This window comes from Callospermophilus lateralis, chromosome 2, assembly GCF_048772815.1.
Source record: "Callospermophilus lateralis isolate mCalLat2 chromosome 2, mCalLat2.hap1, whole genome shotgun sequence".
Classification (NCBI taxonomy): Eukaryota; Metazoa; Chordata; class Mammalia; order Rodentia; family Sciuridae; genus Callospermophilus; species Callospermophilus lateralis.
Window position 1 is genome coordinate 148,065,940 of NC_135306.1, and position 17,931 is coordinate 148,083,870.

The window sequence follows — 17,931 nt, forward strand, 5'->3', positions numbered from 1 at the left end:
TGCCACTGGGCATTCAGAATCCAGCTTCTACAGAGCAGGTACTGACTGCACTGTGCCACCCAGCAAACTCTACTCCATGTGTACCCCGAGAACAAGAGGGACACAGGGATGAACTTTTTTCCAGACACAGATCTATTTAGTAAATAAAAAAGAAAAAAAGATTAATCAGACTCAAACAAGGATCACTGGAATCCAGCATTGGCTGGGCTGCTAGTCATAATTCAGATCTGAGTTACTCTTCTGCTTTGAAAACCTCACAAAGCTTCTTAATAGTAGCCCACTGAATTCACGCAGCAAACTCTTACTGTTTGCCAAATACACACACGAGGCCCTGCCTTGCCTCTGGGAACTTTGCCCATTCTGTCTCTCCTGTCTATAATGTAAGCTTTTATACATCTTTCACCCACATAACTTCCACGAATCTTCCTTTTTCTTTGAGCCAGAATTAAGTTTTCTCTGCATTCCATAGCCACGTTCTACAGCTCCATGACAGAATTTATCACTTGGAGTTATAAGTAATTGCTAGTATACCTGTGCCCCCCACCAGAGAATGTGGTCGAGGTCAAGGCTTCTTAATTTGTATTAATTTTGTTTAGCTCAGTCCCCTGTATGTGTGTATGTGCACACACACATGGTGCACTCAATAAATGCTAAATGGTTGGCTGACTGTGTAAGAACAAGATTTTCATAGTTAACCCAGTTTCAATAGGAAATTCAAAACAATGAAGACAGGACTCAAACATAGCAGGAAAATAACATATACTTTTAACTCTCAAAATAAATACTAATCAATTTTATTTTATAAATACAGATGCTCAGTTTTTTTCCAATTACCAACAGATTAGTTTCACATGCCATTTATTATTGGTGGTGGTTTAAAAAATTATTTAAATAACCAGTTAGGTCAGGATAAATGGGCACCATTAGAACTGCTAAAAAAAATATAGCTGGGTACAATCTTCCAACACTAATATTCTGAGGGAAAAAAATCTGTGGAATTTCTAAAGTGGTTAAGGGGAAGTGGAGAGAGAAAACATAATCAAATATTCATTTGATAACATTTGCTGGCTGTTAAAAGTATCTTAGCTATATGAAAACCAAAGGGGTTCTTAGCAGTTCAGAAATAAATAATAATGAGTTTTCATTTCAACTTATCTCTTCCAAGCAAATTCTATTTTTAAAATGATTTACAAGACTAATTAAAAAGATGAATAGGAGATAGATCATCTTGTCTTTTGGCCTTGGCCACTTTAAACAGAGGTACAATGAATTCTAAAGTTTTGGAAAATATCAAACCATTATTCTTGGAGACATGTAATTCTGTAGATTCTACCCAGGTCACGGCAGAAAGTGCAGGCATCAAACAATCTCAAATGAAAACCCCAAGCCCAAACTAAATACATCCAAACCTAAGTGATGTTTTGATGCATACATCAGTAGACAGCATGGATCACGTGAAAGTATAGGCAACTACTGATCAGTTCTGTGCAATCCAATTACAGTCAAGGGCAGGGCTCCACGCTACCTTGTCTACAAAGTGAAAATGTTTGTGTGGAATCTGAGATGAGCCCTGTAGTCCTGAGGCTCTGTATGTGGCCCTACTGCTTGATGGTGCCAGAGGCGAGCTGAGTGGTACCACAGGGCCTATGACTGAATGCACCTAGTGAGGTTAGCAGCCTCATGTCTGGAGAAATCATAAATCAGAAATGATTCACCTTCCTCTCTTCAGTACTAAAACTGATCTCCAAACAGCTTTTCCCTTAGCGATGTTACTTCATGGGAGAACCCCATAGCATGATGCACTTATCTAAGATGGTGCCTCTCTCTACCTTCTTTGACTCTTAACATGAATGACAGCACACTGCAAAGATGGCCTTTGCTCAAGTTCTAAAGTAGCCCCACTCTTGATGTGGGATAAGATGGGCTTTCTTTTTCTTCTTCTTCTTTTTTTTTTTTTTAATACTTTTTTAGTTGTAGATGAACACAATACCTTTTATTTTATTTGTTCATTTCTATGTGGTGTCGGGGATTGAACCCAGTGCCTCACGCATGCTAGGCAAGTGCTCTACCACTGAGCCACAACCCCGGGCCCAAGATGGGCTTTCTTAATAAAATTCAAGCTTTATCAAATCGCATGAGAGCTGGATCTGTCTGCTATACAATTAATTCTGTGAGTTCTCTACATGGAAAATAACAACATGAAGTAGTCCATTTAATAACGTAGCCGTGAATTAAAACTAGGCCCAGGAATGCTTGGACATAATGTGAAAATAATGAGACCTATAAGTTAAGCTGCTATGTAGGACAAATGAAGCTACTGGAAAGTATACCTGTGAAGTATGTTGTGTTGCTACACACAAAATGTAACCTCAAATGAAGTCAACAGTGTCAGCTTAGAGACAGCTATGGCTCTTGTTCAGGCTAGTCTTGTCATGATGTAATATAAAGAGACGTATGTTTAAAAGGAATTTCAGAACTGGGGAAAAAAATCAGGTCGAGTGAAGTAAGTTCAATTTTTATTTTTCTATACAATACATGGATATATGGATAAATTTTCCTTAAAGAGCTTGCAACCCTGAGGCAATGTCCTTGGGTACATAATGTACAAAGCAACAGCAAATGAAATTTGAATGCAGGAATGACAATTGGACAGCAAAACATAATTTAATATTTATGAAATTGCACACATACCAATAATAATATTCTCTATGCCTCTCTAATCACTTAATCCAACTATCTCAACTGCTTTGCAGTTTGTATATTGGACAGCCTGACCCTCTACATATATTTTGTCATTTACAAAGCCTTTCTTCGGACTGGAATTTAATAAATTAACATGGGATTTACATATAGGGATTTTTGTCTGGTGTATTGCCAGAATGCATGCCTAGTTCTTACCCACATAAAAACTTTGCCCCCTCCCCCTCAGATGCCATCTGACTGCAGTAATCTTGGGGGTCCTTCAGGTTCCCCTGGGAGTCCCTCAGAGGCAAGTTTCTCATCTAATTTGAAAGTTAATCAAAGGTATGGCAAAGGAGATGAAAGGTCATGACTGATTAGAAGAAATGGAACCTCAAGACTACTGGGTTTTAGACCAGTGAACCTGACCTGTTCCCAGGCTACACAGCCCATCCACGGTGAAGATGAGGGAGTCTACAGTGGGGGAGTCTACAGATTGAGTGTGGTGCCTCGGGGCAGGGCATGGACAGAGGGGCCTGGGAATAAGGAGACCACTCTACTTCTTATTCACCAACCTACGAGATGACCACAGATCCTTCAGTAAATAGCAGAAAGCTGTTTCTGAATATTCCATTTCCCCAAAGCTTTATAAACTATGGTGAGGGCAAATGCTCATGAGAAACTAAAGGTGAGTTCATTATATTACTTATATATTATCATCTTCCCTCTGAGGATTACATAGATGTGTAAATGAAAAGCAGACAAATGCCTATAAGGTGACTCGAGCTATAAGCTCGTTCAACTAGAGGGTGACTTTTGCCTTAAAACAATCATCAGGGCTAAAAAGCAAATCCTGAAAGCAAAATCTAATTTTGCCTGGCCCATTGATATACAATGATCCTGAGTCCCTCCTCTAGTCCCAAAGTTTGTTTCTCTGAGGAATATCCTCCATTAATATTTGCTTTGTGTCGTAATTATTAAAAAGGGTAAGTGCAGCTTTTCCCATTTGGGGCAGGGATGCTGCCCTGGTCCTGGTGTCTGTCTGCTCACTTCACTTATCAGAACTCCTGCGAGGCCGGCGGAAGCTGGATACGTTTTCATTGAGTGCATAGATTCTGCGGGAGAACTCCTCGAACTCTCCTAGGACCTGTTCGTCACACTCTACTGCCACAGCACTGTCCACTGGGATGCAGTTAAACGCTTCCAGCTGATCGCCTGAGGTGAAACCTGTGGCTTCCAGCCCAATGATTTCTTCTGCCTGCTCCACAGTACAGCAGAGCTCAGCTCCTGAGGCCGGGTGGAACTCACCTGGAAGCTGGACACCGGCAGAGCCAGTCTCGCCGGGCAGCAGGGTGCCATTTACTGTGGTAGGACGCCCAGAGGTGGCTTTTCCTCGATCCTGGTTAGTGGTCATGCTCACATGGTCTTCATTTAAGCTGTCATGCAAATCTATTCCTTTTTTCTGGTTTTCTTTGGAGAAGTCCAAGGAGGTGTCCAAGGAGGATGACAGAGATGCTGTCTTTCTCTCAGACTCTCCCACAGAAGGGATGGTGGTCACAGGCTGTGCTAACGCTGAGTTGTAACTGGGAGGAGGGGTTTTGTACTGGAGTCTCTCATTCTCTGAGTTGGCCCGTTTTCGATGTCCTTTGTCTGGTGAAGGGATCCCCCCTGAGAAGCCTACATCTGCACCCCCAAATATGGAGCTTTGTCTCTTTGGAACAGGGATTGCGCTGGAGGTGTGATGTCTGTCACTAGAAGACAAACAAAAATGAGAAGTTACTTTCTACTTCAGCACTCAGCTTAAGCCTTCTGGGTCCAGGGACAGGAAACGGCATATTTTAGGTTTGAGATAATAAAACTAGATAATAATAAATCTTAAGACAGTACTTATATTGTCCCAATGCAAGAAACAGCATGAAGAATGCTGGATCCAGCCTTGGGAAACTTCAAGGATATAGATACATTCACTATATTTAAGAGAAGAGTGCCCAGGAAGGAATGGGGATAGAACACCCAGGACGGAGTCGAAGGAGCTGGCTGACTGGATCTGGAAAGAAAACACATGAAGGATGCAGTTGATGCCACAGATGTCTGAAGGGCACTGAATATCTTGTTTTTAATATTCAATCCTAGGTTTATCTTCGTGAAACAGTCATCCTCATCTGGCAGAAAAGATAAAGGACTTGCCCTTGATAACTCAGGAAGGCAGTTGACAGGGTAGACTAAAACCTGGGACTCGAGACTTGACAATTTCCTTTCCAATACCCAAAATGCTAACCACTCTGCATTAAAGAACTGGCAGAGAACATCAAGGGGACTTTTTCTTTCTTTCTTTTTAATGAAAAATTAACTTGGGAGATGACTTCTCCTTTACAAGGCAAGGCACACACATGTTTTACAGTCCTCAGTCTTCAGTGCCTTCGTTTGAGCCTGAATTACTTCTCAGGAAGATATCTTTGAGCCAGCAATAATAATCACTGTTGAGCTATACAAAGCTCTATAGTTTCTGAAGTAATTTCACATACATCATTTTGCTTAGTCCTTGTAAAAACCCTGTCAAGAAAGCAGGGTAGGCATTATTATACTTGAGTCTGAAATAATAAATAATAATCAGTTAATGGCAATAGACTATCCAGACCCTGGAAATGATGGTTGTATTATATACTATGTTAGTTAAGCCCCTGCCAGAATATTGATAACAGTTCTAGATATTATTATATGTGGATGAAACTGGCTTTAATACAACTAAATCCACAGACTGGGTTGAGAGGCAGAGAGAGGCATGAACACAAGAACCACTTGACATGTATTCTTCAGATGAGGAAACATACACAGAGTAGTTAAGTGGTTGGTAAAAGGGTAGCACTAGGCAGGAGCAGAGGCAGGACTTGAAATCATAGACGTTTGACAACTAGTTACTATGTGTACTAGGCCTTGCGGAGGGAGACGGATGCACATCAGCAGGCTCTGACTGTAAGAAACTTCCAGTCTTGAAGGAGGAAAACATCCATAATTATTCAAGTAATACATTTTCAAATTACAATTTCTGTAAGTGCACTACCAAAGAAGAAGGGATCTAGGGTCCCTCTACCTGTGTCTATAGCCCAAGCTCTAAACGAGCTCTCTGCTCCCCCTTCTCTCAGGTGTTCTCATGCTGGATCAATCCTGTGGCCTCAGACATCAAGCAGCCTTGAGAAAAGGTGACCATGAGGTTTGTAACCACAGGCCTGTGAGACCTTCTTGCTTCACTCTAAGTGTGGGGTGCCAGGAGAGATTTCATAATTAGGGGTGGTCACTGGGGTACTTATTAAACTGGGCAAGAAGATCAGTAAATTACCGTTTTTAGTTCCCAAGAAATACAGAAAAAAACTAAGCAAAATCCAGCTTAATCTAGGTCTTCAGTTAATATGTTGTCAAAACTCACAGTAATTGGTTAAGCTATACATGTGGCCGGCTTTATTGTTTTTGCTTTACCACTTGCTGACAGTGTCCTTCTCTAAACGATTTTGCTGGTTGACTAGGTAATCAAACCAAAACAGAGCATGAGCACCACCCAGAGAGCCTCCTCTGTACAGACAAGCCCAGGAGGCCGGCAGCATCAGCTGGGCCAGCCTGCAACATCCAAGCAGAGGGTGCAGGGGTGTGATTAGAGGCCAGGGCCTCAAATGCTCCAGGCTGTGAAGAGTGAAGAACCCGATAGCTCCCTCTGCCTGCCCTTGCCCCCAAGCCCCTTGAATCCTGCTCTGCTTCTCTGCTGGGCTCCTGGTGGGCTGAAAAAAGGCAAGAGCATCAGGAACCAGCTTAGACACACCTAGAAGTACCTAAGACACAAGAGGAAAAGAGTTTCACTGATTTCACCTCCCAGAGAGCTTTCTTTAATACTGCATTCCACAGAAGTAATAAAGTGTGATACCTGGACCACCAACTACAAAGGGAAGGGAATGAGCATCGCTAACGTTCCTAGCACTGTGGAAGGTCCTCTGCTACTCTTGGAACCCTTACATGTGCCCTGTGAGAAAGGTAGGCAGGTAGCGATCATGTGGGGTGTTTAAGGCTGAAGACTTACAATGGAACTGACCTTGAGCCCATGCTGACTTGGTGTCCCAGCGGGGAACTTTATATTCAAACTCAACTAATTTTTTCTAAGTAAGTGCCAATAAATGGCACACAAGCCAAACGCGATTACACAGGGCTTCTCGATTTCCCACAAGCCCTAAGCTGCCATGCTACCCCTCTTCATGGATGGATTCTAAAACTTGAGAGGTTGAGACTTTAGTATTTTCTGATGTACCAATTTTGTGATATTGTTCTTCTGTTCCCTTGAATGTTTATGAGAACTCAGGTAACAGTATCAGATAAAAACTGGAAAATTATCAAGAAAACATTCTCTCTTATGAATGGTGAGGAAATGAGGTATTCTGGATAAACAACAAAAAAGTCTACATAATACCTAAAATTTTATCACACTTTATTTTTTTCTTTCGATTTTCAGCTATGTGAGAGAAAAAGTTAACTATTTTTTTTAAAATAAAGTCTTACATTTTAAAAGAGCTGAACAAAATGGGCATTTTCTTGATGACTTGATGATTGTGGGCCATTATTCTGGACCTGTATTATTAAGTGACGACACAGTCCAGAGTCCAGAGGGTTTTCAGTGACACTGGTTTCTTAGGATCCAAGTTTTTTTTTTTTTTTGTCTTCTCTCACTGTAGATTTAGAATGTTTCTAAACTTTTATTATTAAAGAATAAATTGCTATAAGCATTTCTGTGTAAAAACAATGCATATATTTTAAGTGAAACAATTCTGATTTTCATATTTAAGAGGTTTTTGAGACGGACCCTTTATTAGTCATTAGTACAAGTTAAATTTTTTTAAAAAATATTTCTTTAGTTGTAGGTGGACACAATACCTTTATTTTATTTATATGTGGTGCTGAGGATCGAACCCAGTGCCTCACATGCACAAGGTGAGCGCTCTACTGCTGAGACACAACCCTAGCCCCACAAGTTAAATTTTTTTAAAAAGAATTTTATCTAATATTGCCTAAGAAGAGAAAGCTAGCAGTTAAGAAGGCCAATAACAGATTTAAAAAAAAGGAAAAAACAAAAACAAAACAAAACTCTTAGGCTTTAAGATTCTTCTTGTTTGACTAGTCTTACTTCGTCATTATTTCATCAACAAAGCTCACAGATTTTCTAATTATATAACCAATTTTTAAATGCTGTTGACAATTTACTTATCAAATTAAATTAGTACATTATATAAGATGTGATAAAAAACTTAATAGAGTTTCTACTCTTTAAAAAAAAAAAAAAAAACAACAAAAAACCCCCAAGGGGCTGGGAATGCAGCTCAGTGGTAGAACATGTGCTTAACATGGGTGAAGCCCTGGATTCAGTCCCTAGCACTGCTACAGAGACAAAAAAATAAACTCCCTCTGCCAAAAGCATAAATGTGAGTAGAGGAGAAGGTGTAGCAGAAAAGGTGGCAGCTTTTCTTTGCCCACCACTCCTACCAAGGGGCCCCATGTGTCTTGAGGCTCTAGACTTTGGGGTGCAGAACCTGAGATTTAAGCAATGGGCCTGAGTCCACCAGTTCATTGTACGCCTTCTCCCCATCAGCCACTTGCCCCGGATGATGGCTCTTCCAGCTTGGCTCAGATCCAAACTGGAAACATGATGTTTCAGGGTTAATGCTACAATTAATAGGAATTTATTAAAAAAACAACAACCCAAAGATTATTGTAATTACAAATTTACTAGGCTGTAGTTTAGTAAGACACGGCATAGAGTGTTGAATAACTGAACCGTATCAGTGACTGTTAAATTTTTTAATAATGAACCTTTTGCTGTAAGTGAAAAAGGATTTCCTTTGGTCACAAATAATAGTGTAATGAGTGAGAAGCCAAGTGGCTTGAAGTTTAGAGGTCAAGGAGGACAGTTTGGTTTAAATTTGGCTTCTTTGACTCAAGTTTTCTCTGAGCTCTCAATTAAGGTGATAAATTTCTTATTTTGTTAGTCCTTTATTGCAGCCAGTTACCTTTCCTTATCTCTTCAGTTCTATCTAGAAATAGTGGTCTGCAGAAAGGCTGTTTGAAGACCGGGATTCTTGGCCAGTTCGGTCACTACGATCCCATACATCTGGAGTTACAGCTTCACCATTTATTAGTTATATGACTGTGGGCACTTTTCTTCTTTGTACAATAGATCACTGGACCTTGTAAGGATTAAATAATGCACTTAAAATCCTTGGAAGAATGCCTGGCACATACACTGGCAGTAGTGGCTGGAACTGCAGTTGCTGTCATTATGATTAGCTTCCATGGGCTTCATAATTCCAAAAGCATTATCCTTATTTTACAGAAGTGGCTCAAAGACATTCAGGGCTTATATAGGAGCACAGAGGAATAAGCAGCAGAGGAAAGACCAGAACTCAGACCTCCTTTCCATTACTGTTCTCTCCCATACAGCATGCTGCTTAAAGCAGGAGCAGAACTCATCTCCGAATCCGTACATCTGTATATGTTGTCAATGGACATTTATTTATTTATTTATCTGTGGTGCTGAGAATCGAACTCAGTGCCTCACACATGCCAGGCAAGTGCTCTGCCACTGAGCCACAATTCCAGCCCAAGTGTAAATGTTTTTTTTTTTTGGTCGGGGGGGATACTGGGGATTGAACTCAGGGGCATTCCACAACTGAGCCACATCCCCAGCCCTATTTTGTATTTTATTTAGAGACAGGGTCTCACTGAGTTGCTTAGCACCTAGCTTATGCAGTGCTGGCTTTGAACTCATGATCCTCCCGTCTCAACCTCCCAGCTGCTGGGATTATATGTCTGTGCCTCTGCACCCAGCAGCCAAGTATAAGAGTTTTACAGAAAAAGTACCAAATTTGTCAACAGATTTGTTCTGTCCAATGTGAGTGGGAAATTCTTTTTTTCTTGGGAGCATGGAGTGGGGAAGGCTTTGAATAAGGCAGAAATGCTCAAATGCCCCTATTCAGATATCTACCAGCTGCTTAGGGACTACAAGAATTACCCAGAATCCTTTAAGAAACATTCCAATTGTCCCTAAATCCCTGATATACCATTTTTCTTTAAGAATTTAGCTTGAGAGGGAGAGAAAGGAAGATATAAATGAATTATTGTAAGAGGAAGACTTTCTATCTTTGCCTAACTAATACCCAGCCATGATGCCAATCTGAAAATTGTAGAGGCTAGTTCCCTCTACTCTTCTATCCTTGCCCTATCATCTTCTTTTCATTCCTTCTTTTCTTCTTGGTTTTATTGCTTAAAGCTACCACCTCCTTTTATAGAAAGAAGATGAGGAGAGAGAAAACAAGGTAAGAAAACACCAAAATGTGATTCCACATCTCCAGTATGCATCACTGCAGAACTCCAAATGTCACTCTACCACTGTGAAGTGCTGGACACTGCTGAAGCACTCCACTGCTCCAAACCGGTTTACTCATCTGTAAAATGAGTATTTCCACCTAATCGCCATTGCAGTAGGGATTGAATGAGATACACAAGTAAAATTTTTAGTACAAGCAAGAATGAATTATTAATAACAAAACAACAGCAACTAACACGAATGGGGTGCTATGTTAAGGCTTTATCCTGGTCTCATTTAATCTTCACAATGTATCTATGAAGGGCTATAAACGTCATCCTCATTTCACAGATGAAGAAACTGAGGCACAGATCAGGTAACTTGTTCAAGGCTACAAAGCTACTAGGTAGTAAGCTGTGATTTAACCAAGTCAGTCTAACTACAAATAGATGTTAGTTCCTTTCTCTTTTTTTTGGCACCAAAATACCAAAATTTGATCTCTATTTCTGTTTGAAGGAGGGGTGAGAATTAGATGAATCATTTTTAGGTCATGTGGATTAGTATCATTTCCTTCTCTGCTTGCCTACATTAAGTTTGTTTGGCTTTTCTTTTCTTTAACTTTATAGGACTTGTTATACTGTTAGGCATTAAGCATCAATTATGAGCAGAAATAAATTCTGCCATAAAATGATGTAAATGTGGAAACTTAGGGGAAAATGAAATAAAGAAAAATGTAAAGATTGACCACATCAAGAGAGTTCTTGAAGCCGGGATGGATTTTTACTTAAAAACAGTTCCTTTCGCCTGCTGTTCTCTTCCAGATTCACTTGGGCTTATTTTATCTGTCTACAAGCAGGTCTCATACTGTAAAGTATTAGGAAGGAGTACAATTCACACAGTCTCAGATATGTGTCTTTCCCTCCCTACAAAATGTTTCCTCTGAGGAACATTACTAGATCACAGCTGGTCAAAACACTAAATCTTGATTGTCTGGATCCTGGCCAAAATCTACAGCTACATTTTGGTGGAATAAGAATACTTAAAAAGAAAGAAAGAAAGAAAAAAAAAAAAACCCCAAACCTCTTAAACAACATTTGATCTTCTTCTTTCTCCCCTGTAGCAAGCTATGACCTCATGGCAGTGAGACCTCTACATGGAGGTGTTTAAGTTGGTTTACGGCCATCAGAAATGTTTGAAGCTCTAGGTACTGCTCCGCGCCAATATCATGTCAACTGTGCTAAAAAGCAATAATAGTTTCTCACCTTCTTAAAGATTACTGCTTAAATAATGCAGAGCAATGACAGGGCTCCACAGAGTGCCAAAAGCAGGTTGCCAAGGCGAAGCTGAGGCAGAATTACGTCTTTTGGCAGCTAAGAAATTATGACATAAAGTTAAGTTTTTTCAAAAAAACAACCTCCATAAATTAAGCTACTATCCTTTTTTGAAATTGAGCAAAGGGTGGGATTTGTCTTTCTCCTTTCCCTCTCTCCAAACACAAGTGCAGTGCCTCCTTCTGTGAAAGCTACATTTCACAGCCTGATCTGATGCCCCTGAAGGCAGCAGGGGGTTAACAGTGATAAGCGCCATCTCCAGCCATAGCAAGCCATCAAATGGCCTCTCACCATTACCAGATAAGTGCAAGTGCTTAATCTTTTCCCTGCATGTTAACAAAAACACCAAACAAAATAAAAATAGAAATAATCCTGAGCCAAAAACACAGGCTGCAATGTGTGCCAATGGTCACTTTCCCCTGAGCTCAGTTTGGAAGGTTTCCTGCCAAAGTCTGACTAAATAAAAACAGAGTATAAAAAGGTATAACTTAACAAGGGAGACTTTAGATTTTATTTAAACCAAGTAGTGACGGAAAGATAAATCTATGAAAGAGAATGCTCTACAGAAAAGGATGAAATAAGCAAGCTGAGGAAATCCAGTTCCCCAAGTGATGTGATGTGAGGACCTGGCCATCAGAGACCAGCTTCGAGGAGCCCACAATCCATGTGGGTCTCAAGGTTGAGCTCCCTGGGGTTGGGGAATACACAGGGATCCTCTAGGAAGACAGAAAGAGGTTCTAGAAGAGGTCAAGTCAACCACTTTACCCGTCAGCTTTCACTTTAAGAAATCATCATATAAATTAATGTACTGAAATTATAGTCAGGCAACCAACCTTATAAGGACTATAAAATGGTCTGTAGAAAGAGACACAGACCATCTTGATGTCATTTATACAGAGCATAAGTAACATCCCACAAGACAGCATGTAAAGAACAGGAAAGAGATGCCAAGAATGATACCTGGGGACCCCTTGGAGTATCTGGACAGCACTTGAGACTTGGGAATAATAAATTGTTTATGCTGAAAACTAGAAAAAACCCTGTAACTCTACCTTTGCCAGGGAAACCAGAGGAACAGCAATCTCACAGAACCTAGCCACAGAAAGAACTCGATAGGGAAATTAAAACTCTGGTCAGAGAAGGCTTTCAGAATTTTAAAACTAGACTTGGAAGGGAGCTAAAGGAAGCTAGGACTCCTGAGGCCGATGACAGAAACCGTGAAATGAAGTCTCTGACTGCTAAAGCTGAGCTACCACCAAATTTCTAATAAACTCTGACATGAACCAAACCATGGGACTTTAGTTGTTTGTTATTTTAAAAGAAAAATGCATAGCTCCGCCACCACTTTCAGAGATGCTGAGGTCCTGGGCAAAAGTGCCTGAGTCAACAGTGCCAGTGAATTATCACTTCATAGAAACTGTGGGACTCTGGGGAAAGTGTCTTGATAATCACATCCTTTTGGTTCTCTGTATTAAGAGGTGCAGCATAGAACTACATGCTTATTAACCAGACAACCAACGAGTAACTGATTTACTCCTTCCTCAAATATATATTGAGCATCTGCTAGGGACTGCACTAGACTCTGGGGATATAGTAACAATGGAAAAAGCCAAGTTTCTTTCTTCTTTCTTTTCTTTTTCTTTCTTTCTTTCTTTCTTTTTTTTTTTAAATGGGGCTTATTGTCTAGTATGTGTGTGGGGGACCAGGCATGTATCACAGAATCATAGCCAACAGCCTCTGCCAAGTGGGATGCCGGGGCATATGGGCTAAGAAAGCTCATAAATGAGAACTGACCCAGGAGAGACCAAGGCTCAAAGGGCCAGTAGAGTTCTTCACTAGATGACAAATGGGCTGGGTAGAAAGTATTTTCTAATGGAAAAACAGCATATGACAAAACTCTATGTCAAGAAGAACAGGGGCTAGAGTTGTGGTTGATTGGTAGAGCGCTTGCCTGGCATGTGTGAGGTCCTGGGTTTGATCCTCAGTAATGCATACAGGGGTGGGGGTGGGGGAAGAATTCATCGACAACTAAAAAAAGAAAGAAAAAAAAAAGAACAATATTTGAGGACCCAAAAGGGTACTAAGTGAGGAGTTGGTGTGGTAGAAGATGAAGTTGGAGAGGAAAACAAAATCTAGACCCTGCAGAAGCCCATTTCTGCTTAAGTCATTAAAGTGTGCTCTAGTGTGATTCTGGAAGGTCCTCCAAAGGCCCACGTGTTAAAGGCCTGGTTTTCAGATTGGTGTTACTGGGAGGTGGTGGGACCTTTAAAAGGTGGAGCCTAGTTGGAGGTCTTAGGTCAGGGGTGTGGTCTTGACAGGAAAGTGGTACATCAGCCCCTTCCTCTTTCTCTTTTCTGCATCTTGACCATGAGGTGAACAGTTCTGCTATGCTGTGTACTCCCCCCTACCCCTGCCCAGAGGGCTAAAAGCAATGGTTCTGGCATATTACGAATTGAAACCTCAAAAGCTGTGAGCCAAAATAAACCTTTCTCTTTATAAGTTATTTGTTATATACAGTAACAAAAAGCTGACCAATACAAAGTTTTAAGCAAGGGTGTGTGTGTGAGAGAGAGAGAGGGAGGGAGGGAGGGAGGGAGGGGAGGGGAGGGGAGGGGAGGGGAGGGGAGGAGGAGAGAGGGAGAGTAAGAGAGTCAGTGTATGTGTGTCAATCTTTGGTTGAACTTGGAAAGGGGGCCCAGAGTGGATGCCAGGGGACTATAAGCTGTGTGGTGGTACAGGCCAGAGGTGATGGAGGATTGGGCCAGAATGCAAAAGTAAAGATACAGGCAGATTAGGGGTTAAAAAAGAACAAAAGAGTTTTGTCTGGCTTCTTGGCTCATGTAAAAGATGAATGCACCTTTGTCCATTGCTAAGAACAGCCTGGTAACCCCAAGGCTCATGGTTTCTGGAATGGAAGATAGGTAGAAACAAACCACTACTTGGTTTAAATAAGAGGTGTGTGGAATATGCTATGGAAGATGTACAGGAGGCAATTTAAACAGAGGTCTGAGATCAGAACTGTCTACACTAAGAATATAGTGAGGGAAGAGAATGGCCTATGACTGGACCTTTAGAGATGGCAGGTTTTATGATGAGGTAGAAAAGAAGTCCACGACATGAGGAGGAGTAGTCCAAGAGGAATGAAGAAAACCAGGAGAAGGCGGTAATTACAGGGTTCCTTTTCTAGAACCACTAGAAGCCAAATGATTCCTCGTATGAAACATTTTGTTCTTCACGTAGGCGTGAGAGGATGTATTGCATAGTAACTAAAGCAGAGTAAAGTAACTGTGTAGAAACTGTTCTGCCTGGACTCAAATCTTAGCTCTGCCACCTGATGGCTGTGTCACCTTCAAATTATTTTGACCCTTCAGATCCTCATTTGTAATATGGAAGAACATAATGGGTCCTAATTCACAGGGTTGCTGGACTAAATGAATTATTTAAACAATACATTTAAAGTGCTTTGTAAGAGTGCTTGGTTCACGGTAACGGTCACTATAATGATATTACCCATTACTATCCACTAATAGAAGAACTGTTGAACAAGTATCATATAAAATGATCTTTAACAACTCCAAATTGACACACAGGGAATTGTATCTAAATTGAGCTTAACCCAAAGGTCAGCAATCAGTGATTATTTCTAATGCTGTAAACCCTGTCAGTTTTAGGTGGGCAAAGACCTTATCTCCAAGCCTTCCTGAATGGTACAGTACATTAGAAGCATGGCTCTCTACTGACACTTGTTAGCACCCGCTAAAGAAATACTCCTGAAAACAGTGACCTTTTGTACAGAATATTTAAGTGCTTTTCTGTTAATTCTCTCTCCCCATTTACTTAAGTATGACCATTTCCCCAAACTCAATTCAAGTCCCAATTCCTTCACTGAACCTTCTTTACCCATGCCAATCTAAAATAATGCCTTTGAACTCTGAATATCAACAGTATTTCTTATTGTACCATCTTACTAATGCTTAAATATGATTATTTGCATTTCAACCATATTTCAGTATATACTGGGAAGCCTACACAAGGCTCTGGGAATAATAACACATATAAAATAAGGTTCCTATCTTTAAAGAGTTTCTACTCCAGCAGACAGAGAATAAGCCAATAACCAGAACACCATGGTGTTTTGTATGTTCTTTGCTATTACAATGGAGAAGCGAGCCAGTTGTCAGCTAGAAGTCTCATGAAAGAAGGCTATATTTGATTGACATCTTGAAGGACGAGTTAATCGGGGGATAGGGGAGAGACAGACAGAGAGAAAGACTGTGTGTGTATGTGTGGCGGGGGGATGGAAAGGAAAGGCAGGGTATTTAAGGTAGAATAAAATGCAGTATGTGAGCAGTCCAGCTGTGGAGTCAGGTCTTATAAATAGTGTTTGTTTTCTATTTCTTGAATTCCACTCCTCCACTTTCCAATCTAACTTAGTACAGAACAAGAAATACTCAGTGAATCTATTTGTTTTTATAAATAAGTGGATTTAATTAGTTGTATTCAGATGGAGAAATTTAGGTGTTTTTGTTTTGGGCTATATAATGAGAAGTATTTACTTAATGTGAAAAAAAAAAAAAGAATAAAAAAGAACCCAAGTACTTACAACATGGGAAACAAAACTATTTAAATCTATAAAGTAAGTCTGTAAGTTAAATATAGGAAAGAATTTCCTATATTTATGGAGACATTAAAATAGTGCTAAAAAGTTTTTAATGACATTGAAAAAATGCATAAGATGTGATATTATATGAAAAATCAGGACATACAGCTGTAGAGACAATACTGTCCAGCATTATTGCCATTAGTAACTCATTCCTGGGACTAGACATGTGGCAAATCTGATTTGAGATGTGCTATAAGGGTGAAATGTATACTAAGTTTAGAAGGCTTAGTATGGGAAAAGGGAAGATAAATGTTTTATTGATAATTTTAAAGTTACGACTGGGGTTGCAGCTCAATGGTAGAGCACTTGCCTAGTGCGTGTGAAGCACCGGGTTCGATCCTCAGTACCACATAAAAAAATAAATGTATAACATAAGCGTATTGTGTCTATCTATAACTAATATTATGTTAGATATATAAGCTGATTTTATTTGGATTAAATCAAATGTATTACTAAAACTAATTTATCTGTTTTTTTTTTTTTTTGCCTTTTATAATGTGGCTGCCAGAAAACTGAAATTTACATATGCAGCTCACACTATATTTACATCGAATAGTGCTGGTATAGAGGAAAGGATCTCAATTAGAAAAGAAATACCTAAAAAACTGGCTAAAATGACAGTGGATTTTGTCTCTGGATCATGGGACTATTGTTTCTTCTTCTTCTGTTTATTTCTGCAACTTCCAATTTTATTCAATGAACACATATTATTTTATAATTAAAAGAGTAAACAGAAATAAACAAGACACAAAAACAAAAAGATCTCAGTTTGGCTCAAAGGCTTGGTTGCTGGTGGTGGAGAAAAGCAGCCCAGGATACCCAAATGGCTTTCTGTCACTGGTGGAGGTTTAGTGCACAAAGGATGTTGGACAGCTGTTCTCCATCCTGACTGAAGACAGAAAAAAGCGGAAATGGGTGTTAACCGCAGGAGGGGGCCTGTAAGTTAAATATAGGGAAGAATTTCCTGAAGTGAGGGTGTTTAAACTCTGGAATGAGTTATGGAAGAAGCCTGGTCCCCCAAGGTCTTTTAAAATGCTACAGATACCCATATGCCTTGTGTGTTCCTGTCTAGAAGCAGGGAGATGACTTGTCAGGGTTCCTTCTAACATAGCTGTCCTAGAGTAAATAACTCCAATAAAACTTTCTTCTCCATTTACTTCTAACTAGGCTTCACTTTTCCCTTTAGGGATGCCAGCCTACAGGCAGTGCTTTCAGGGGCAGCCCATAGGACACGGCTACCTTAAGCAGTACACTTGAGACTTCAAAGACAATGTCATTTGATCTAAATTTAAAGACCAACATCAGCTAGACATGTTTTTTAAGCCCGGGGTGGGGGTTGTCACCTGCCAGAATTCAGTTCTGAATTTTACATAAGCATGATGAAGGGAAGGGAAGAGGACAGATTTGTTTATAAAAAGTGAGGCTTTGAAAAGCTTTTAATACTGGATACTCTCTCATTTTCAAATTTAAATGGATTAGCTTCAAAGCAGAACTCTCATATCATCACTGTGATTTTAAAGAAAGTCAACTGGCTTACTTATTTTGGAGATTTTTATGATTTTCAGTTTACTGAAAAACCATTTTCCTAAATTTGCCAAAGTTCTTGGGTACTTTCTTTTTCTACTACTTTTATTTAAGTGTTGAGCTTGATTCTATTTATAAAAAGGAATGGAAGAGTAGGTCAGAAGTAGGCCAGTGGGACTCCATGTGGAGATTTTACCACTGAAGTGGGGCGACCTCACCTAAAAGCACAGGTTGCTTCTCTCAACATTAAATGCCAGTGTCCATCGAACACCACAAGGAATCTGGAGGAATATTCTTGTACACTGTTTAACTGTCAAGGACACTTTTCCTCCGTGCTCTGTCCTTACCAAGGTCACTGAGAATGACTGTCACTTTAAAAATGGCTCAGCTGGTCCTGA

At 40.1% G+C, this 17,931-nt stretch overlaps 1 protein-coding gene across 2 annotated transcripts in view; it reads right to left on the reverse strand.

The window, feature by feature from the left end:
- Positions 1-742: 742 nt before the first annotated feature.
- Positions 743-17,931, reverse strand: part of Uvrag (UV radiation resistance associated) — a 319,107-nt gene continuing 301,918 nt past the window's right edge. For both annotated transcript variants that reach the window (XM_076846616.1, XM_076846617.1), the window contains exon 15: positions 743-4,430. In XM_076846616.1, coding sequence (XP_076702731.1) covers positions 3,731-4,430 — 700 coding nt within the window. In that variant the 3' untranslated portion in view covers positions 743-3,730. The remainder of the gene's footprint in view (positions 4,431-17,931) is intronic.